Genomic DNA, 23,815 nt, shown 5'->3' with positions numbered 1-23,815 from the left:
GTTCTAAAATACATAACTTTCCATTGAGGTTTTTCTTTGAAAGAGTTAATTAAGTTTATAAAGTTAAAGGTGTGTAACTTGCAGAGTCATCTCTTTAAAGGGCACCATTGGCTTCACTTTAATGCAGCAGTTATGACAGGATGGAGTTCAATTACATGTTCATCCCCATGCAGTTTGCCTTACTATGCCATGTTTATACAGGGCGATGTGCTGCTGCCAAACAATGATTTTAGTTGAATGCTTGTCGCTGACTGCTGCCATTTTTTATGCACTAACAATTGAGTAACCTTTCCTCATAAAGTTTTTTTTTTGTCATGTGATAGAGCCTTTAGTTGCAATAAGATATTGAGGGACCATTTACAGTCTTTAATACAATGGCCTGGAATTCTTTCATTTAGTCTATTTTTAAACTGAGGACGTGGTTCTGATATGGACTGCTAAGACGTGATGTAGGTACTCACAGCACAGATAAAGCAGGTATCATGCCAAGTGTGTCCAAGGGCCTCAATGAATTTGTCACCTGCTTCAACAGGAAAATCGCACCCATGGCACTTTGTACTGAACAGAGCAATGTAATCTGCAAAAAACAAAGTGATTGTAAGCAAACATTCTTTTATATAAAAGAAAATAACTGAATTCTAACAGATCTGCTAAAACGTCCATTAATTTCATTGAACTTGTTAAAGTCTTTTTGTACCAATGCCATTAGGGCAGATTCAGACTGGCGTCTTTTCACATCAGTGATTTTTCACCAAAGTCATTTCAGCTTACAGACATATATAGTTTTCTCTATCTATTTATATTTTCTCTTTCTGGCTTCATTGATTTTTTTCGCTGATGCCTTAGTATACAACCATTGCATCCGATATAAAGTGACGGTTCTAGAACCTTTTCTCGTCGTTGGCCAGGTGGTCTGACATTCTGATGCCATGTTAAATCTCTATGAATATGTATTAAGCTTTGATATCCATAGACAAGTTTTTAAAAACCCTTTTATTGCACATTTGTAGGGTAATAGCGAATGGCGTTGTGTCTTACGACTGACACAGAATATAAACAGTTGCTATTTGTGCTTTCATTACTAACGCATTATGTGTATTTTTAGCTTTGAGCTTTGCCTCAGTCTCACAAAGGACTGAACATTTAGGTGACTGAAATGACTGATATCAGTGCTATTGTTTTGCTTTATTTACTTCTCCTCACCCTCATGTCTGTCTTTGCTTTCTTCACAAAGCCAGACAAGACTTTCACGGTAGATTACCTGTTAATTGCAAAAGTTAAGTTGAGCAAAACGATTGCTGCAGTCAGTCAGCTGTTAAAACTGGATTCTTACAAAACAAAGTTAAAAGAAATTACAAGTCTGTGAATCTCTTTTATTTTGACTATTGCATGATTTAGGTGCAATGACATGATGTTTAAGTTACAAATATTTTTTGTTATTAAAAAATAGGATTGTATCAGAGTATCATTGTATCATTGCAGCTGCTCTGTCTGCTAGCGCTGTAGTTATGCCCCTGCATCTACATTCTGCATTCAACTACATTATTCCATGCTCTATTGATCCTGTACGTACACAATATGCCGTGTTTAGTTGATTTACAATGGTGCTCATTCTCCATTCTTTATTGTGTGAGGTTGGATGTGAGGGCCCCCTGACAATGCGGGCCCCATAGCAGCTGCTCTGTCTGCTAGCGCTGTAGTTACGCCCCAATGCATCTACATTCTGCATTCAACTACATTATTCCATGCTCCATTGATCCTGTACGTACACAATATGCCGTGTTTAGTTGATTTACTTGTTGGAATCTGACTGGATTTTCTGCTTAGTTACTTCATGAGCACCATAGAAACTATGGGCAGGTTGTAATTGGGGCAAAGACAGGAAGAGGTTGGTCTCTGGCCGCTTCACTGCTCCTAAGGATAATTTTAGACATGTAGCTTTAGAACAGAAATATGCCATAATTCTAGAAAGCTGAGAAACATAATATGTGGATCATTCTGTTTGTTTAGAAAGTAAGAATCACACAATTTGATGGTAAGAATCATTACACATTAGGTCTATACTTGCTGCCAGTCTCTACCATTCTCTCAGTCCTGTCTGTAGAACAAGGAAATCTATTTAGTGATAAATTACCTTTCTCGCAGTATGGCTCTCCATCCTCCATATGGAATAGGCTGTTACCAAATGGCTTTCTACAGGCTGCACATACAAAGCAGGTGGTATGCCAGGTCTGCCTCAGGGCATGCATCACTTCCTGGGATGGTAATTATAAAAGTGTAAGTTAGTTAATGAAATATACTTAAAAATGATTAAATATAAGTTTATCATTAAAACAAAATATATAATAATTTCCACAATGGACACACTTTGTAAATGTGAAGTGCACCCTGTGGCACTGACCAGCCCATTAATCATTACTGGGGCTTTTTACTGTCAAATGTTGGTCTCCCGGTAGGTGTAATTGTCAGACGTTGTATATTATACTGTCTATAAGCCAAATTTCCTGAACACAGAAAAACATATTTAAGGCCCACAAGCTTTACAGACATTTCAGGTGGTACTGCCAGTATTGGTAGGCTATCTAATGTGTTTGGGTCCGACAGATAATGCTTGGGAAAATAAAAATGTTAAATTTCATTAACTTATCCTTTGTTCTTTCTGAAGATACTGTAAGTTCTATACTTCATATAAACAATTGCAGGGAGGTACAGACTGAGTTGAGTCAAACATATTTCTGTACAGGGGAGTCGAAATGGATAATGATTACCGATTTGAGAAACCTAACCTCCAATGTAGTCTACCTCTGTGCACAATCGTTATGGAGAAATGCACTGTAATTTTCTTGATGTTTTTATTATGTCTGCCCATTTTGCAGTTTTCAAGATATTCTGGGTTTAAAGCTGGTGCTAATAAGTTGGTGCAGCACTGGAGTACTATTCCCGCCTAAATCACTTCCCTTCTCTTCCGTTCTCGCCCCCATGCTTCCTTGCTTATGTTACTGAGAGGGGAGTGGTCCATGCTGGAATAGCAGGGATCTGGGGAAATGTGCAAGAATGGGAAATTCTCACAATTATGCATTATCTTAAATATAAATAAGCTGAAGGTTGCTACATCTGACTGGTGATCAAATTTATAAACCATGTGTTATTTACACCAGACACCTAAAAGGATAGGAATGATAGTTCTACTATTCAATATTTGCTTGAAATATTGTCTAATCTTCTACATAGAAAGAAAAGAGAATGGTTTTCATAAGTTGGTTCCCAAATATTCTAGCCTCCTCTTCAAACGGCCCAGTGAGTAAAGCGAGATAAGGTCACGCTGCTTTTCTGTAGTACTGCCAGGTTTCTTCTAATCTTGCTAATGGTGCATTGTGACCTTGTAACGTACTGTTGGGTCTATTCACAGTTTAGGAGTGTTATCTGGACAGTCTGTCTGAAGTTTATGACCTAACACATGGCACTGAGCGTTCTTTTACAGTAAACTGAAGGAGTAGCTGTGTTCAAGCAATTTCTCAAAGCTATAAATCAAGGCCGGGTGTAATAATCTATGGTAGTGGCGGGCACTGTAGACTTCAAAGCTTGTCTAGTGTGCAACAAACTATTCCGCAAGGTATATAAGTCAAAAATAGAGGATAAGCAAAATATGGGGTATCCATGTAAATGTTTGCTTCTTTGTACCCATGAATATCTATTTTAACACAATAGTAAATTAGGATAAATTCACATGCAGCACATTATTTTTGAAAATTTTTGCAGCTAAAAGTCTTTTCCATACATCTGAATTTCAGTTGACTCTGGTGGCAGCAATAGCAAACACAATTCAGGTGTTGAAATTCAAGATGCCAAGAGGCCCCATACATACAACATAGTTCTTCAATCTCGTCAAAATAGGATGGTGGGGTCAACTCTGTGCATGAAGGCCTTAAATGTGTTTTCACAATTTTAGAAGTTATCCCCTGTCCACAGTTTAGTAAATAATAAGGTGATCAGTGTGGGTTCGAATGCTGGGACTCCCACTGGTCATAAGAACAGATCCTCTGTGATCTGGAGGACAGAGATGCCATTCTCACTAATAGATGGAGTGGTAGGATAAGCATTTGCCATTCAATTCTGTAGAATTGCTGGAGATCTTGGGCACTCACATTGTCACTGAATTGAGTGGCAGGGTGCAGCTCCATGATTTAGAGAGAATGTAATCTGCATTCTTCATATCACGTGGGGTCACATTTTCGAGATTGGTGGGGGTTGCAACAGTTGGACTCTTTCTTAAAGGGGTTGTCACAAGGAAATTGGTGTCTGAAAGATAAAGTCCCTCCATTAACTGGCATTTAATCAAGTATTTTGTCCTGCAGATGGAGAATAGGTCTTGCCACTCACTATGCGACTCTATGCTCACTTGACCAAGCAAAGTGTCCATACGTTATAACTAAATGTGTTTGGCCAATAGCGATCTAATGTGTAAGGCATTAGTAGTTAAGATAGATCCCTTGTTTCGGATACTTTTATTAACTTACCCCCATAATTTTAGTGTTGCAGCGGGCACAGGTTGGAGCAAAAAACTGCTCGTAGCATCGTTCACAGTAGACATTCTTCTGCTCCTCCACAAAGCTCACATCAGCTAGTGAAGTCTTGCAGTAAGCACAGTTAAATTCTTCTGGGTGCCATGAACGTCCCATAGCTACTAAGAAGGGACCCCTGGAAATTAAATGTATCCCACATATTTAATCATAAACATATTTTATTGCATTTTTATACAAAAAAACTATTGTTTGGATAGTGCAGTTTTTGATGCAAGCAAAAGAATATGGGTTAAACTAGGTTATGTCTGTTTTTGGCATGGCCTTGAATGTGGTCTCTTAACTCAGAATAGGCTTATTTGCAAACTACTTGACATTCTTACCTGATGATGCTGTTGCAATGTCCACAAAGAGGGGTTCTGCTGCTTGCTGGAAATCTTTCAGCACGTTGAATCATTCCTCTAGGGGCTTGTGCTGGTGGATGGCTAGGGGGCTGAGGGGTATAGCTTGGTGTGGTGATTGGAGCAGGTGGAGGAGGTGCTGCTTTTGGCAGGATCTGTTTAGAAACTGAAGTTGTAGTTTTTCCAGGGGCAAATTTCTGAGAAAAGTCTTCATCGGTTACCCATGGAGGCCGATTGGCTGGCTCTTGCTGGGGTGCATAAGCAGTGGCAGGCGATGGAGCAAAACCTGGAGAAGGAGCTGAAACATAAAATTACATTGGTAATAGATTAGTAATTAGTAATAGTGTAGCTGTCACCATGTAATATTGAATGCAACACATTGCACGATCATATTGTTCATTATTTGATCACATTTAACACAGGAAGTTTAAAAGCTATATGATTATTTTCATATAATTTCCATATATTTTGGTGTGTTGAAAACAAAAAAAAAAAATATTGAAAAAACCCTAGATGTCAGAACATGCCACATACCTATAAGTATACAATGAAGACAAAGTTTGGGTGCCTCATTAAGTTTGCAAAAGGTGTATTGTGGACCTCTAAAATGAGGTCAAAGGTAAGAAAAAAAAGCCCTCTGTTATGGGATTCTTAGGGCAGGACTAGAACAAGAGAAACAGAGACGACTGTTACTTTTACTCATGCAATGTGAAAGGGTATAATTCCAGATGGAAGCATTCCATTTTATACCCCAATCTTCACTCGGAAACTTTGAAGATGATACATAAGAGACCTGTATCTTCTCAAAGATGCCACTGAGTTCCACTCAGATCCAGGCTCAAAAGCAGGAATTTAGTGTTACCAGAAGGGTCTTTTTCATGGTTCAGATATCGTGAAATGGAGTTTGTTCCTTACTTTGTCCAGTAAGACAAGTTGGTTAATTGCATCAATGTGTTAATCTGATCAGATATTAGAAGGCTCATAGGTGATAGTTTGTCAATAACATGATAGATACTCAAAATGAACTGTGGATTTAAGAGGTTGTAGAGAAATAATTAGGTAATTAATAAGGATCCTGACTACAAGATCATCAGATGCTAAAAGCATTCACGCTTTACGTTGCCTCATGAGTTTGAAAGTGCATTCCTCCATTCCCACCTTGACTACTTTTTTTTAAATTTTGGGAGCTGTGAATGAAGAGTAAGTCGAACGACTCTATGAGGCCATTAAAGAGACAGAAAGAAAATGCCCCACAAAAAAATCTTTTCATGGATAATTTGTTATAAAAAAGTTATTTTCATTGCCTTTTGTCCTATTCAGCACACTAAAAACATAAAGGGAATAACCAAAACCAATCACGTCCAGTCTCATTATCCATTGTCTTTTGAATACAATATAACCCGGGGGAATTTATCATTTCATGCACCCTCCCCCCTTCCCATTGCGGCATATATCAAGGGCTAAGCCTCTAGATGTATCCTACAGACGGCCGCACTGCTGGGAAAAACTCTGCTTGGTGTAGGTTTGCACAAAACCCTGCAAACATTCAGCAGTGAATATTTGAAGGCACTTGGCAGGAACGCCCACCTACAGCCCACTCCGCCGGCGGCCATGCCCCTTCTCATATATGGCATGGAGGTGGCGTAGTCACAAGAATTGCAATTTCTTGCTGTGCTTATTTCAGTGATTCTACTGTTTAAATCTTCCTCTTTATCCTCATTCACAAAGCTGTCCAAAGTCCTGTGCCTCCCTACCTCTCTTCCCTCATCTCAGTCTAGAAACTAATCTGCAAACAATCTAAGATTCATCTCTTGTTTAATCAAAGCTTCCACTCAACTTTACCAATTCTCTAGGATGCTTGCAGACTATCAGACTAACATGCTCTGCATAAACCTTTGTTTTCAGGAATTCTTTTCAAATTACCTGTCCTCATGTAACTTTGACTTTTCTCACTAACCACCCCAGTGTACTCCACTTATCTACATAATTTAATCTATCAGCACTTCATACCATAGGTTATTCCATAGCCACATGTACCATGGACCCTGTACAGATTTATTTTGTTTGTATGAACTCCACAATTTGTTAAGTACTGTCGAATATAATGGGCTTCTTAAGGAAACCTCAATTATTAAATAGTGGTTGGAAAATCTCTAAGCTCTCATGCTCCTTTTTTGTTTATAACAAGTTATTCTTAATCATTGGAGGAAATATGTTTATAGCAAAATTTCGTTAGCAGTATCAAGATGTATTCAAAAGCACCTAGTTACCCTGGATGAATCATTCAAATACAAGCAAAATAAAATGCATGTCACATCATCATACTCCTTAGATGAAGGTCTCAGCATGTTGTGGCATATTTCCTAACATCTTGAGCCAAAAGTAGGAAGAGGAAATGCACATAGACCATGGAGAAGATTCAGGTGCCGAGACTTGTTCTTTGTCTACAGTCTTGTATATATGTTATTGTTGCAGCATACTCCGCCCATTTCCTCTAGGTATAAATATGATTCAGCATTATGGTAGGATTAATTGAAGTTGAAAAGACAATTAGTGGAGCTTTTATATAAAAAGGTACATAGCAGAAATAACGATGTGATTTTATTTCCTATATTTTTTATCCAGGATTTAGACATTGATTAGTTATCCTTAGGGCGACTTCACAAGGCGCACGGGAGAGGAAGGGGGAGCGCTGCTTGCCCCCGCCCTTCTCCATAGAGATACACAGCACCGTATTACGGGGAAAGATAGGAACGGTATGGTGCAGCATGTGTGCGCCACCGTACCACTCTGTACAGCTCCTTGCGCTCATTGCCGGCCAATGGCAGATGTATGTATGTCACCCAATGGTCATGGGAATGTAGCCTTAGAAGAGGTTTTCCTGTTACCCCTGTTCATTTTCTGTAAGAATAATCTACAATGCAGTGTATGTACCCCGCTCAGTCTACTATGTAGTGGTGAACCAGGTCCTGCAGCTTGACTTTTCATTTACTTGAATATGCACAAATCTGCGGTAACCCAAAATAGTGTACAGTGCTGTGTGCTTCCATCTCCACATACTGTGCTACCAATGAAGCCATGACTCGTGCTATTATTTGATCAGGAGTGTAGGGAGCTGCGCCAGATCTGATACTGATAACCCATCCTAGTAATAGTCATCAGTATATAAATCTTGGAAAACCCTGTTAATATAATTAAAAATGGATTTAGTTGTACATGAAGAGAGTGCTTTTTTATCTGCAGGGCTCTGAATTCTCTTCCCTATATTGCTTTATATGTTAGCAGCACCTTAAGAGGAGTTTATTGCATGATAATTTCTTGTTTTTAAGTTTTGTGATTTTTTTTTTTGGAGTTGTAAGTAAGGCTGTAAGATCTACCGCTCTGGCAGGCCTGATGCGCTCATACATAATACTGACAGCCAAAGGTTATATAGCAATTTATGGAGCCCATCATTAGTGAATTATATATTCCCGATAATTATTTTCATGCGTTTCAGTTTATGTAGAAAAAAGGATGTGTCCTCCAGGTCACATGGACAGCGTATGATTTAATACCTTTTGTGTATGTGCAGAATTTTAGGAGCAACCAGACATTGTTCAGTTACATAAAAGCGAACAGGCTCCACTCATTGTTCACGCTGGCTTTGCCTTACATTAATAATTTGTGCAGAATTGTATCATTGTGGGACTGAATGTGCTGTTCTGTCTGGAAGGAATACTTCTATTTGATATAACAAAACTACACAAAACAGTGAATATTAGGAATATATATATATAGGCCGCTGATGCTAATAGTTGTCCCATGGACAGATTTTTGCACCTGCGCTTTGGATCTCTGCAGCTCCTCTAGACTGTCCCTGGGCGTCTTGGCTACATCTCCTTTTCTGGGCTGTCAGTTTAGGAGGACAACTATGAGGGCGGTTCAATAAGTACCCATGTTTGACGACAGAGGGCGTTCCTGAGGAAAGTTGGTGTTATCATTGTGTGCTACCAAAAGAAATTGCAGATTGATTGATAGATAATTTGGATTTGGCAGCCATTTGAGTAAGACGTGTTTCATGATTTTCGCTAAGATGGTAAAAGATGGATGGGAAAAAATGTGAGGAGATAAAAGCAAAGTTGGATGCTGTTTATGGGGACGCTTTGCCATCTATGACCACATTTAGATATTGGTTCAACAAATTTTAACGTGGGCGACCAGGACACCCGGTAGACGTGGTTACCGAGGAAAGCATTCAAAAAGTCGACATGATACTCGCTGATCGACGAACGAAAGTGCGCAAAGTAGAAGAGGCCGTAGGTGTGTTGACAAGAATAGCAATTAATATTTTACATGATAAGTTGGCGATAAAAAAAATTGTCGGCCCGATGGGTGCCGCGATTGCTCACGGTGGACAACAAGTGGATGCGGCTGTTAACTTCGAAGTAGTGTTTGGAACAATTTAAGTGAGATCCGAAGGAGTTTTTGTGTCAGTTGTCACTGTTGATGAAACCTGGATTCATCATTACACAGCAGAAACTAAGCAAAAATCAAAACAATGGATATCTCCCGGTGAATCTGCTCCAAAGAAGGCGAAGATGGTCCCATCGGCCGTAAAGGTCATGGCGACGATTTTTTGGGATGCGAACGGCGTTATCCACCTGTATTTTTTAGAAAATGATAATACTACAGTGAGTTATTGGACCACTTCGACAAAAAATTGAAGGGTACACTGCCCTTTACCACGATATCGCACCAGCAGATTCATCCGGAGTTGTCGCTGCCAAACTGCATGAATTGTGTTATGAATTGCTGCTGCACCCACCATATTCACCTGATCTGGCTCCCTGCAACTTTTTCTTGTTCTCCAACATGAAGAAATGGCTAGCGGGAAAAAAATGTAGCTCAAACAGATGCCGAGACAGATGCGTATTTTGGAGAGTTCAACAAATCCTATTTTTTGGAGAGGTTAATAAAATGGTAGGAACGTTGGGAGAAGTGTATCCTTCTAAAAGTGGACTATGTTGAATTGCCCTCGTATATCTTGGTAGGTTAGCAGTTGTGCCATGTTCCTTCTATTCAGATGATGGATTAAACCGGGTACTATAAGATGTTCACAGCTTTGGCTATTTTTTTTTTTTAAACTAGCCCAGCAGGACACTATTTTTATTATAAATTATTTATTAAAACAATTATCACTGAGCTGTCAGATGTTGTTCACTAATGCTCTCTAACACTTACAAGGCCTGCACAAAGCAACTGAGAACAAATTACATACAGACTTCTAAAGACAATTGGACTTGATCCATATTCACGTGACACAATTTTTTCATTAATATAAATTTGCTTGAAGTATATATAATTTTTTTAACACACAGATACTTTATATTTTGTGTTGCTCTAACAAATAAAACAGTTTGTAACTGTAAAATTGAAACGCAAAAAAAAAAAATCGTCAGGGGTTACTGCCCATTCACCTTAAATGAAAGTTGTCTGAACCCATCAATTTGGGGAACTAGCCTACCCACTGTCAGAGTGGCCTACCAGAAAACTAGAGGATCATTCAGGGGGCCCAGGTTCAACCCAATACAGAACCCCAGCAGAAAACTATTCAATTTGGAGGCTACTGGACTCTATTTGCTGGCAGATGATGAAAATTGGACACACAGATTAATTTTTTTCTGGTGGGTCTACGGAACCCTAGTCTGACACTGAGCTTACCCCAATATGTATGAGATCTGGCACATTGAAAAAGGGGTGTCCTATAGGTGCATGTGAGCAGGGGATGCATATTTTGAATCGGTCAATAGATAGCCACTGTCTAACTGGAAGGGCAATTGTTAATTTTGTGCTAATGGTGCAAATACCCTGTGTGGACATGCTGTGGCCTGGATGCAGTTGTGATGCAGCTGGTCGCATCCGATCAACTCATTTTATTTCATTACAAAATAGTTTTTTAGTGACTGTTTCATATTAACAGTACATCGGATGGTCACTACATTATTTTGTAATGAATTATTGGAAAAATGCGTTAATTGGATGCTGCCGGCCACATCACAGCTGCATCCTGGCCGCACAGGGTATTTGCACCCTAAGTTACATTAGTAAATTATTCCTTAGAAGCGTTCACTAATGTGGAAAACATTAGTAAGTGACAGCATATCATTAGGATATAACATTACTTTCTGTCAGAGGCATCTGCTGTGCATTGTACTAAAACACAACCCAGTATGTAAATTTCACAACAGGGAAGAAGCCAAATGTGATTATTAGGGTCCCAGGGTTCAGACCCACTAATCCTTTGATAGGAAAATCACAGCATATTTCTATAAAATATCTGTTTTTCAGAAAACTGCATTGTCACCTCTGTATATATGAGGTAGCTGAGTAACATATAGCACAGATGAATAACATGATATAACCCCTATATGAGTGCACTAGTTATTCACAAACATGGCTCAGCTACAGGGATGTATCAGTATGTATGTAGAACAGGGATCACGCAATGCTGGTGACAAAACATAATTTGCATTCATGCAATCTGTGGAAGGGTTCTTGTTGTAAGGCGTCAGAAGACCTGTGCCTAGTGAGAGGACGAGCTGCAGGAGTTTTTATTTTTAAAAAATAAATAAATAAATATATATATATATATAATATATATATATATATATATATATATATATATATATATATATATATATATATATATATTGTGAGACACTGAAGGGGTTAACTGTGGATGGGCAGTATGTTTCCCCTAGGTTTTGCTATTATGCAAGGCCTTAGTGCTGAGGTTTGTGTCCAGCACCTTGGACACAGGTGGTGGGAACAGCCCAATTAGCCCCATAAAGCAGCTCAGCAGAGCTGGAAGTGTGGTCTTTCTGTAAGGAGGCTGGAGAGCAGACAGCCCTGACCTCTGTGCCTGGAGCAGCCAAGTGATTTTGTATAGTGGTGAGTTAGTGGAATACCTGTATAGTTAGCACCCTGACGGGTAGGATTTTGTTTGTTTAATGCCTGAATGTAAAGGCTGTTTTATTTTGCTGCTGCAATAAACGCAGGCGAGACCTGTTTTGGACTGTACCTTGGTGTCACTGTCTTGAACTGCATCACAGCACCCCGCTACCACAGTCTCTACTGGGCCAAATCCCCACATATGGTGCTTCGGATTGCGGGCAGTTCAAAAAGACACACACCTGAAAGGCTCGCTACATCCTGCAACAGTGCATGGCCTGGGTGAAAGCAGCAGGCAAATTGCAGGATAAAGCCAAGATGGAGGACTTTATTAAAGCCATGCTCCAGCAACAGGAGGAGAGATCCCGCCAGCAGCAGGAGGAGGCCAGAGCTAATCGGCAGCAGCAGCAGGAAGAGTCCCAGGCTAATCGGCAGCTACAGCAAGCCATGCTCCAGCAACAGGAGGAGAGGTCCCGCCAGCAGCAAGCCATGTTCCAGCTGCAGGAGGAGAGGTCCCGCCAGCAGCAGGAAGAGTCCCGAGCCATGTTCCAGCTGATGATGGAAAAGTTTTCTGGCATTATGGCAGCACCGCAAGCAACGACTACTGAGGGGTCCCATACTGGTTTGCAAGGGTACCCGGTTGTCCAGCGTTCCGCACGGGCTGCAGTACAAAAGGCTTTACAAAAAATGACGGCGACCGACGACGTGGAGGCGTATCTCACTGTGTTCGAGCGAGTAGCTGAGCGAGAGGAGTTACCAGCTGAGCAGTGGGCAGATGTCCTGGCACCGTTCCTGACGGGCGAAGCGCAGAAGGCTTACTACGACCTGAGTGAAACGGAGGCCCGTGAGTACCCCCAGCTAAAGGCGGAGATTCTGGCTCGTCTTGGGGTCACCGTTCAAGTTTGCTCCAGCCGGGTCCACCAGTGGGCATACTCAGAAAAACTACCCCCACGCTCCCAAATGCATGACCTGATCCATCTTGTCCGGAAGTGGCTACAACCAGAGGACTGCACCCCAGCACAGATGGTAGAGAGAGTGGTTCTTGACAAGTTCACCCGTTCTCTGCCCTCTCGGCTCCAGCGGTGGGTTGGACAGGCCGGTCCCACAAATGCTGAGGAACTCGTGTCCCTAGTAGAGAGATATCGGGCTACGGAGGATCTTCTACTTACCTCTCCCACACGAAGCAGTGCCAGTGACAAGGTCACCAAACCATCTGGCAAGACTGCTACTGCGGAAAAGGGGAGACAGGTCAGGTTGGGAGGAGGTTCATTGGGGGGCGTGGATACCCAGAAACCCAGTGAGGCTCGTGACAGAGGTCATAGCCGTATCCAGTGCTGGCGATGCCATGAAATGGGCCATATTGCTGCCAACTGTCCACTGTCAGTGGAGCCAATGGACTGCAACCAGACCCGGCGAGTGTCATTGTTTGCCCGGCCGGTTCTGACAGCCGAGTCGGTCACGGATGCAGAACCCCAAGTGTGTATGGTCACAATCGGGGGCCACACAGTGGAAGCCTTGCTAGACTCAGGGAGTCTGGTCACCCTGGTGCGGGGAACTTTGGGTGATCCTGGACTATACAGTGGGCGGAAAGTGGGAGTGTTGTGTATACATGGGGACACTCGCGAATATCCCACTGCTGTCATCAACCTACATACCCCTTGTGGTACTATTACCCATGAAGTGGGGGTGGTGGGGACCCTGTTTCATGAGGCTATTATCGGCAGAGACTTACCAGTGTTTTGGGACCTCTGGAGACGAAGACCCACCTCAGGTGCTATTGCAGATAATGGACATCAGTTATGTCCGGCCTTGGCCCCTGAACCCTTTGAGGCCAGTGTTCCCACGCCAGCAGTAGGGGTGACCCCATGTGATGAATTCTCTCCCCTAGAGGTCCTAGCTGGTGAGGTCGAGGGCCACGAGGAGGTAGCCGACCTGCCGGACCTTGAGATTTCCCGTGAAAATTTTGGGGCTGCACAGCTACAGGACCCTACCTTGTTTAAAGCACGGGAGAATGTTAAAGTGATAAATGGGGTACTCCAAATACCAGGGGCTGACAAAATATACCCCCGAATGGTGATTGTTGGGGAACTGTTGTACAGGGTTGACCAGGTACGGGGTGAGGAGGTTGAGCAACTTGTAGTACCCCAATCTCACCGTAGGCTGGTGCTAGATTTGGCACATAAACATGTGCTGGGAGGGCACTTAGGTTCTGAGAAGACCCGAGAGAGGATCCTGCACAGATTTTTCTGGCCCGGGGTGTGGGAGGAGGTAAACCGGTATTGTAGCTCCTGCCCCGGTGTCCCACTTCAGGAGTCCTCTGGTCCCGTTACCAATCATAGAGGTGCCGTTTGAACGGATTGCAATGGATTTGGTTGGCCCCATAGTCAAGTCCACAAGGGGGCACCAGTACATCCTGGTTATCCTGGACTACGCTACCCGGTATCCAGAGGCAATCCCGTTAAGGAACACCTCCTCCAAAAACATTGCTAGGGAGCTGTTCCAGGTATTCTCCCGCACAGGCCTCCCCAAGGAAATCTTGACTGACCAGGGAACCCCATTCATGTCTAGAGTAATGAAGGAGATGTGTAAATTACTGCAGGTTAAACAGCTCCGCACTTCTGTATATCACCCCCAGACAGATGGCCTGGTCGAGAGGTTTAACAAGACCTTGAAGGGGATGCTAAAGAGGGTGCTCAGCAAAGATGGGAAGGACTGGGATTGTTTGTTTCCTTATTTGATGTTTGCCATACGTGAAGTTCCCCAGTCCTCCACAGGTTTCTCACCCTTTGAGCTGTTATATTGCCGTTCCCCACGTGGGCTTTTGGATGTAGCTAAGGAGACCTGGGAACAGGAGAGGACCCCCCACTGTAGTGTGATTGAACACGTCTCCCTTATGCAGGACCGCATAGCGGCGGTAATGCCCCTTGTAAAGGAGCACATGACAAGGGCACAAGAGGCCCAGTCTAGGGTCTACAATAGATCAGCCAGACTCAGGACCTTTAACCCAGGCGACAGAGTGTTAGTTCTTGTGCCCACCGTAGAGAGTAAGTTCCTGGCAAAATGGCAAGGTCCATATGAGGTCATGGAGAAAGTGGGGGAGGTTAACTACAAGGTATCTCAGCCGGGGAGGAGGAAACCCAAACAGATATACCACGCGAACCTCCTAAAGCCATGGAGGGAAAGAGAGTCCCTGATGGCCGTGGGAGTAGAAAAAGCGCCTGTCCCCAAGAAGGTGACACCGGAGGTAGGTGTACCCGATGCCAAGGTGCCTGAAGTACGGATCTCGGAGTCCCTCTCCGAGATCCTACCGGGTCCCTGAAGCGCGCCGGCTAGCCATATCCGAAGAAGTCAGGCAGATGTTAGACCTGGGGGTTATCGAGGAGTCTAAAAGTGACTGGTCGAGTCCTATTGTGTTGATTCCCAAACCTGATGGTTCCCTACGGTTCTGCGATGATTTTAGGAAGTTGATGAGGTGTCCAAATTTGATTCTTATCCTGTGCCCAGAGTTGACGAGTTGATTGAACGACTTGGACAGGCTAGGTTCTTCTCCACCCTTGACCTGACGAAAGGCTATTGGCAGGTACCCCTTACTGACAGCGCTAAAGAGAAGACCGCTTTTGTTACTCCTGATGGGCTATTCTAGTATGTGGTACTCCCCTTTGGGCTACATGGGGCTCCCGCCACATTCCAGAGGTTAATGGATCTCGTGCTAAAACCTCACCGAAGATATGCCTCGGCCTACCTGAATGACATCATAGTCTTTAGTAACGATTGGGAGAGTCATCTAGCCAAGGTACAAGCAGTGGTAGACTCCCTGAGGGCAGCAGGGTTGACAGCGAACCCCCAAAAATGTGCACTTGGTCTGGAAGAGGCCCGTTACCTGGGGTACCGTATTGGGCGAGGTGTCATCAAACCCCAGGTAAATAAAGTGGAGGCGATACAGCAGTGGCCACGACCTATGAGCAAAAAGCAAGTCAGGGCTTTCTTAGGCATAGTGGGCTACTATCGCCGATTTATTCCCGATTTTGCGACAATAGCGGCACCCCTGACTGACCTGACCAAGGGTAGCGGGTCGGTAATGGTAAAGTGGAGTGAAGAGGCTGAGGGGGCGTTTCAGCGACTTAAGACGGTTTTGTGTGAGGGACCGGTACTGATCACCCCTAACTTCACCAAGACCTTTATTGTGCAGACTGACGCTTTTGACGTGGGCTTAGGGGCTGTCCTGTCCCAAGTAGTGGAGGGTGAGGAACATCCCGTGACATTCCTGAGCCGCAAGCTCACACCCCCTGAGAAGAACTATAGCATAGTTGAGAGGGAGTGCTTGGCGATTAAATGGGCTCTGGAATCCCTGAGATATTACTTGATAGGACTACAGTTTACACTAGTGACCGATCACTCTCCCCTCACCTGGATGAGTCAGGCCAAAGAGAGGAACGCCAGGGTCACAAGGTAATTCCTAATGTTGCAGAATTTCAAATTCACGGTGGAACATCGAGCAGGAAAGCTGCATGGGAATGCCGATGCCCTGTCTCGTACCCACTGTCTGATGGCCAAAGGTGTTCGCCCCCACAGGGTCAAACAGAGGGGGAGGGTATGTGAGACACTGAAGGGGTTAACTGTGGATGGGCGGTATGTTTCCCCTAGGTTTTGCTATTATGCAAGGCATTAGTGCTGAGGTTTGTGTCCAGCACCTTGGACACAGGTGGTGGGAACAGCCCAATTAGACCACACTTCCAGCTCTGCTGAGCGGCTTTATGGGGCTCTCTGTAAGGAGGCTGGAGAGCAGACAGCCCTGACCTCTGTGCCTGGAGCAGCCAAGTGATTTTGTATAGTGGTGAGTTAGTGGAATACCTGTATAGTTAGCACCCTGACGGGTAGGATTTTGTTTGTTTAATGCCTGAATGTAAAGTCTGTTTTATTTTGCTGCTGCAATAAACGCAGGCGAGACCTGTTTTGGACTGTACCTTGGTGTCACTGTCTTGAACTGCATCACAGCACCCCGCTACCACGGTCTCTACTGGGCCAAATCCCCACAAATTATATATATATATATAGATAGATAGCCTGATAGATATGAAAGACAGCACTCCAACCACAGGTCAAGTGAAAAACAAGAGGACTACGTTTCGGCTCCTAATCACTGAAGTCTTTGTCTATCTAGCAATTAATCTTCTTAATCTTCTTCCTATTTATCTCCTAGACTTGATAAAGAGCTAGATGGCTAAATTGTTAGGCAGACAGATATATAGATATGAAATAGACCAGTTATGGGAGATAGATGATAAGCATCTTCACCCGGGCATCCAACCAAGGGGATTAACCAAACAATATATCCTCTGTCCACAAAAGTCCACATGCAGGGGGGCCCTTTAGGACAAGTTTACTCACCCCTAACAAAAATTCAATTCAAGTTAGTTCCTATCAATTATGGAGCTGACGGAGATCGCCAAGCGCCGTGCTTGGTAATTTCCGTTGGCTCCTTTGTGATGTATCGAACAGAACGGTCAGGTACTCTCATGGAGCGACAGAGTGATTATTAACAACACACAAGTGGAGGAGGTTTGTGGTTACACGTATATGGGGGACAATTTAGACCAGAGATTTAACTGGCAGCGCTACTGGCTGAGGTACATGGGACCCCATCGGACCCATTCTTTTCGTGATCTGTGGGTGTCTCATCACAAACCCTTTAATAATGAGTGGAACTGTGGACACAATGCCGTTCCATACACAATCTCTGACGCAACCTTTTGTTTGCTGTGGTACTTTCAGCTCTTCTCACAAGAATTCTCTGATGTATCGAAAATACTTCGGACGGTCTCCAACACTCAATATCCCCAGTGCTGTGTTCCCTCACCTTGTGCAATGTAAGTCTAAATTTGAGTCATTTGTAATTATCTGTATGCAATGTTTGTGAACCTATTTTCAGATTTATAGAGCCATGGAATAAATAATAATAATAATAAAAAGTAATGTATTGAGGAGTATTTCAATTATGATACTCTTTATTTATCCTCAGGGGGAAATTTGATAACTGCATACAGCTCAATTATATAACACAACCATATACGAGATACACCACACAACACAACCATTTAAAACATACCATAAAAACATAGAATTAGTATAAAATTAATAAAATATTAATAAAGATATATACACATATTCACTTCCTTATCATACATAAAATTCACCAGGTTAATAGATGCAAGTATAAAAGAACTTCTAACTCTATCTGTCCTACACTTCAATTGTATAAACCGATTACTAAAAACACTTTTTTGTCCCTCTAATATATCACAGATTGGATGTTCCAAATCTCAGTAATGTTCCTGAACCTAGATAAAACTCTCTTTTCTAACATGTCATCTATAGATGGGCGAATCGATTCTAACGAAGTGGGATTCGTGGGAACAAATCCCCCCCCCCCCCTTTATTAGCAAAATGGCCGCGAGCACAACATTTTACATGGGGCAGAGAACTCTGAGAACAAGAAAGGAACACCCTCGATCACATGTGCAGACCTGTAAGCTAATCAGTGACCGGCAGGCTTATGTGATGTCACAGCCCTATAAAAACAGACGGCATGTGGTCTCTAGTGTCTAGCTGCTTGTACTTGGTATCTGATGGAGTGATTTTTGCTCAAAGTCCAGGGTGTCCATTTTGGAGATCTGTATACCCCAAATTTGTATTCTTTTTTTGTTGCTAAAGTTGATCAAGAAATCTGTGACAAAACAACATAGTTGCTGGAGTCATTGTGCTCAAAGTCCATGTTGCTGCCACCACCAGAATTTGTCATTGTGCCACTCTCTGACCTCATGCTGCTGCCGCCACCTCCACCCTCTGTCATTCTGACACTCTGTGGCCTATGATGTTACTGCCATCTCCATAATTTGTCATTGTGCCACTCTGCTGCCTACTCATGCTGCTGTCAACTGACCGCTGTCTCCCTGGAACACCCTGTGATTTGCATAATGTTGTTTACACCCTCCACCACTCTATGACGTGGCCACTATGTTTGGCTTTCCCCTTCATTTCATCTGTCAGAAAGAATGAAAAGCCTCAGGGTTGATAGCCAAAAGTGGATACAGAACACAGAGGACATGCAAATATCCAATTCACTGTTCTTCTCTGTTTTGGATCAACTCCTGTTTGGTTTTGGCTTTGGCAATACTGATGATGGATTATTGAAAGATTGAAAGCGTTCATTGACGGACTAAAAGAAGGGCAAAATGATCAGTGATGTCAATGCAAAATTACTGCCGACACCCTCTCCACTCCTTTGGGGGGTTTCTACATTTATCAAAATTTAACAGAATAGGTTCTGTCATAATCTATGGAATCATCTGATGTCAGTGTTTAAAGAGTGCACTCCTTGATTTTGGCCCTCAGGTCAGTCCTTTCGAGCTATCACAGACGTTACCTTGTCAGGCTGTGTTCCCGCTTTGCTTATTTGGTGAAGTTGGCCTCTGTAAGTGCACATGGAATTGAAGAGTGAAGCGATTCTAAGAGCGGCGGCTGTCATACTGTGTCACACTAAAACACAGCATTGTTTGAAGACCAAACCACGCTCCCTATGCATATTTGAGCATGGCACACGTTCTACAACACCCTACAGGCTATCTGCAGCCAGGAAATACCTTTTTTTTAACGTGATTAGCCATGATTCAATTCGGGTCGAATCAGATTTTTTCCGAAAAATTTGGCGAACTCGGCGAGACAAATTTTTGAAAAATTCGGCCATCTCTTATGTCATCCCAATCTTCTAATTTCTGCCCAACTACAGAACTTGCCCTCCTGATTAGCTGATTCAGCCTGGATTTGTCCTGTATTGTAATACAAGGCAATACGAGGCAACAGCAAAAAATAAAGTTGCGCTCTCAACTATTGACTGGTAAAAATGACACAATAAAGACCTACTTATGTTAGACGCCCTGAGGGACCTCAAAAAAGTTAACCTTCTATTTCTTTTCTTTATATGTTTATTTACATGCCACTGCCAGTCCGATCTCTGGTCTAAATTGGCCCCCAAATACTTGTACCCACAAACCTCCTCCACTTGTGTGCTGTTAATAATCACTTATTTTACACAACCCACCAATTTTCAATAAGCATTAATTAATTCCTTTAATTATCCATAATGTATAAGAGTGGGATCATGGGGGGGTCCTGGCATATTGAATTGGAGATAATGGCCATTGTCTATATCTGTAGGCTGCAGGGAGTTATAATGTGTATGGACTGGGCATTGGAGCTCACATAATTCGCAACCCAATTGATATAATTGAGAAATCAAGATAAGGCTCATTCCTGTGTAGCAACTTCTATTCATGTATAGTTATGCTCTTTTATAACATGTTGAGGCAAAGAGGGTGTTTTTCTTTCATTTTATTTGCTGTAATATTGCATTTATAGGCTGCAACTTACAGCAATTACCTAATATCTACCTATTAGCCAAATCACTTTCTTTACAAGCAAAAAACATTGGCAGATATGAGAGAGCAGGTGCAGAAATAAAATTCCTTGGCTGTATTTCCTGGCAATGACCATTGAATAAAAGTACCATTTATGCCCTCTTATATTGAAAACCATTACTGCTGCAGCCTTGGAATACATTTTACAACGAGGTAGAATGTTCATTTACGCTGTGGAATAGTTTCTCTCATAATCCTTAAACTTGTGTGTTTGTATGCCACCTAGTGGAAAGTTGTATGAATAAAGTAGTAGAAGCTATTATAAAGAATGGGTCAAAACGGGCACAGTGTAGTACAGGCCTCACCATAACTAGGTTTGGATAATTCCCTTGGAATATAAAGAGGGTATTTATAAGACCAGGGTTAATTAGTTGAATTGGGGGCCACTTGGACCTATTGTCTTTTTCATTCAATCGGCCTTGGAAGTATCGGACTGGCTAAGAGTAATATATTTAAAGGGGTATTCCAGGAATAAGCATAAGGCTACATTCAAACTACAGTATATACGTCCCCCATAGACGGCAATGGGCGCACAGCGCCCTACGGGAGCGGTACGGTGCAGCACACGTGCGGCACCGTACCGCTCCGTACCCCAGAAAAAGATAGGACCTGTCCTAACTTTACCCGTAATACGGCGCCATGCGCCATGTATCCCTATGGAGAGGGGCGGGGATGAGCTGCGCTCACCTCCTCCTCCTCTCCCCGTGCACTGCCGTTGCCTGATACGGTACGTTACGGGCGGGCAATGGCAGTGTGAATGTAGCCTAAATCATATACAAATGGGTCCTTAAAATGTAAGCTAATATGTAATTAATTGTTGGTTAAAATGTTGCTCCCCTTAGCAGAAAAATGCTGGTGACATACACTGTAATGAAGATTTAAAATGCTACTGACCCTTTAATCAGTCCAATAATAATAATTATTATTATAATTTCGTCTGCGAGGAGCAGACACAGGACAGAAGACAGCTGCTGGTCATATGTCCTGCACCTGTCTGGGGAGGTCATGTGATCCAGTATGGCCGGTGTTGTGGTGAGACATCATCTCAGTAATGCAGTAATGGCAGTTACAAATTATTACTATGGTAACAGAGCAGTACAGTTTGTTACGTCATCATTGGGAGCAGAGCCTAAGAGGGAGGAAGAGTTATGGAAAACTAAAGGATTATGGGACTTTTAGTTTCCAGTGGCGGCCATCTTAGTGATAACTCTGCATACTATAGGAAGCCTATAACATTTTGTGAATCATAAAATAAAACTCCAGCAAAAGCTCCATTTTGTGACTAATAAAGTTGAGTTTTGTTATATTCATTTATTTATAGGCTTGTCGGTTTTTGTATCAGACGTTCATATTCCTGGAATACCATTTAAATAATCGTAGTAGGGTTTTTTAAGGAAAGTGAGAGGGAACTGACACCCTCTAGATGCCACAAAGCAGAACGTATTGTTAAATAACAATAATCTGAGGCTCAGACTCCTTCTGCATTTATTAAATGCGATACGAATACAATCTTATTTCATTAGGTGAAGAGCCTGCGTTATGAAGAACAATGTGAAGAACACGTAATAGTCACGTGTGAATGCGCCCTTAGACATTGGCATGGCCAGTAGGTGTCCCCAGAGCAACCAATAGCCAGAATACCCTCAAAGTGCCCCTCATCTTCCTCATCTTTGCCACCCCTCCCCCAGCAGCCACAGTGCCCCTCACCTTTGCCCCCTCCCCCTACAGCCTCAGTGCCCCTCATCTATGCCCCTCTCCCTCAGAAGCCACAGTGCCCCTCATCAGTGCCCCTCATCTTTGACCCCTCCCGCAGCAGCCACAGTGCCCCGCTGTGGGAAAATATACACCTTTCCCTGCTCCCCCAAAGCGTCAGATGGCAGCACATACTACGAGCGCACACAGGAGCGTGGACAAAGGGGATGTCTGTGGGCTTGCGGGCGCGTGGAAAGGTATGTATCATAATTACCCTTCCACTAGGGAAGCGCAGCATAGTGGCTAGGGAGCTAGACCCAAGCCGAATAACACAAGGTCGTAGGCCGGATTTGGCCCGCAGGCCTTGTGTTTGACAACCGTGCTTCACACTAAGCCAGAAACAGCCTGTCCAACCTGTGACATTTTCAATGGTGGAAATAAAATTTGTCTCATTAGTAAGGGATTATGTGGTCGCACTCGATACAGTTGGTGTCCATTGGATGTATTGTAACCCTACTTTGGTTTAGTGGTTTGGTAATCAGCTGATATGTTTTTTCTACAGTTATCCCAGTGAACTGGCAATAAAAGGCATTTTGGTGGCAACTGGAGAGACTAATTATCCATAAGTGGATATGGTGCAACTGGAGATCAAGCATTCAGGTACTTTAGGGCCTCAAAACTTTCAAACTGTTTAAGATTTGTATCATGTTATTGGTTCATTATGTTAAATATGTGGTTAAACAATTTTATTCTATGCAAAATATATTTTGTATGTTAACCTTTTAACTAAAATATTATCCAACAGGTTATTTATTAACTCACAAAAGAAAGAAATGGCCAAATGTCAAAATCACCTCTATTTAACTACCTAAATGAATGCGCCTTTTTTGTGAACTGGGAACACTGCAATTATATAAGCATTATTGTGGAATATCACATTGTCTTACCTTGGCTTGGTTGATAGACAGATGGTTTGATACTTGCGGTCGTCACTACTCGAGGCTTGGCAGCAGGAGCTGCAGGCTCATTGTAACCACCATAAGGCATAGGACCTTTGGCAGTAGAGGCTGAAGAATAAGCTTGGCTAGAAGAACTATAAGCAAATAAAATGTTCACTGTTATATATTGTTACAGTATTGGTGAGAACTGAATATTAATTCCACAGCTGACACAGTCATTGTATAAATAACTACAGTTACTCTCCACTAGAGAGTCAGTTGCACACTTTATGCATTTATACAAGATCCATCATACATACTACACCTACACCAATTTGGGTATTAATCAGCAGAGAATAATGCTACTGGTCATTTTCCTTGTAATGCATCGAGAGAATAGGTCAACAGGCCAATGGAAAATATGGACAACTCTATTAAACAGTCTACCTACCACCTTCTACAAGAGTTTTAATCTGTAGTCAGTATGTTATAAAGAAAAGACCTGTAATTTCCAACATACCTATATTATTCTATTCTATTAAGCAATTTCTGAGAAATAACCATCCAAATCTGTATGCTGATAAGGCAGTTGGTTCTCTCCTTAGCTCTCAGAGCAGTGCTATTCCTGACGGGACCACTCCCTTCTTCATCTGATGAGAAGAAGATTGTCTGGTAAGAAGCACTGAGCAACATAAAGAGGAGACAGAAGTGGTTCAGAGAGGAATGGCAGTGTTTGCTGAGGGCACCTTCTGTGTGCACTAACTGCCTCATAAGTATCCGGATCAAAACAAGAATTTATCAAAACCTACAAAATGAAAAGAAATAGAATACAGGCAGTCCCCAGGTTACGTACAAGATTG

The 23,815-nt window shown here is 42.6% G+C and overlaps 1 protein-coding gene across 18 annotated transcripts in view; it reads right to left on the bottom strand.

Moving 5' to 3' along the window:
- LDB3 (LIM domain binding 3) overlaps positions 1 to 23,815 on the bottom strand; it is a 118,155-nt gene that overhangs the window by 6,647 nt on the left and 87,693 nt on the right. For all 18 annotated transcript variants that reach the window (XM_072130750.1, XM_072130754.1, XM_072130758.1 and 15 more), the window contains 5 exons: positions 22,965 to 23,110; positions 4,904 to 5,219; positions 4,518 to 4,698; positions 2,135 to 2,255; positions 462 to 577 (listed from right to left, as the gene is read on the bottom strand). In XM_072130750.1, the coding sequence (XP_071986851.1) occupies positions 462 to 577; positions 2,135 to 2,255; positions 4,518 to 4,698; positions 4,904 to 5,219; positions 22,965 to 23,110 (880 nt within the window). The remainder of the gene's footprint in view (positions 1 to 461; positions 578 to 2,134; positions 2,256 to 4,517; positions 4,699 to 4,903; positions 5,220 to 22,964; positions 23,111 to 23,815) is intronic.

The sequence above is a fragment of the Engystomops pustulosus genome, chromosome 11 (genome assembly GCF_040894005.1).
Source record: "Engystomops pustulosus chromosome 11, aEngPut4.maternal, whole genome shotgun sequence".
Taxonomy (NCBI): domain Eukaryota; kingdom Metazoa; phylum Chordata; class Amphibia; order Anura; family Leptodactylidae; genus Engystomops; species Engystomops pustulosus.
The sequence above is the reverse complement of the archived record's forward strand: the minus strand, read 5'-3'. Positions and strand labels throughout refer to the sequence as shown.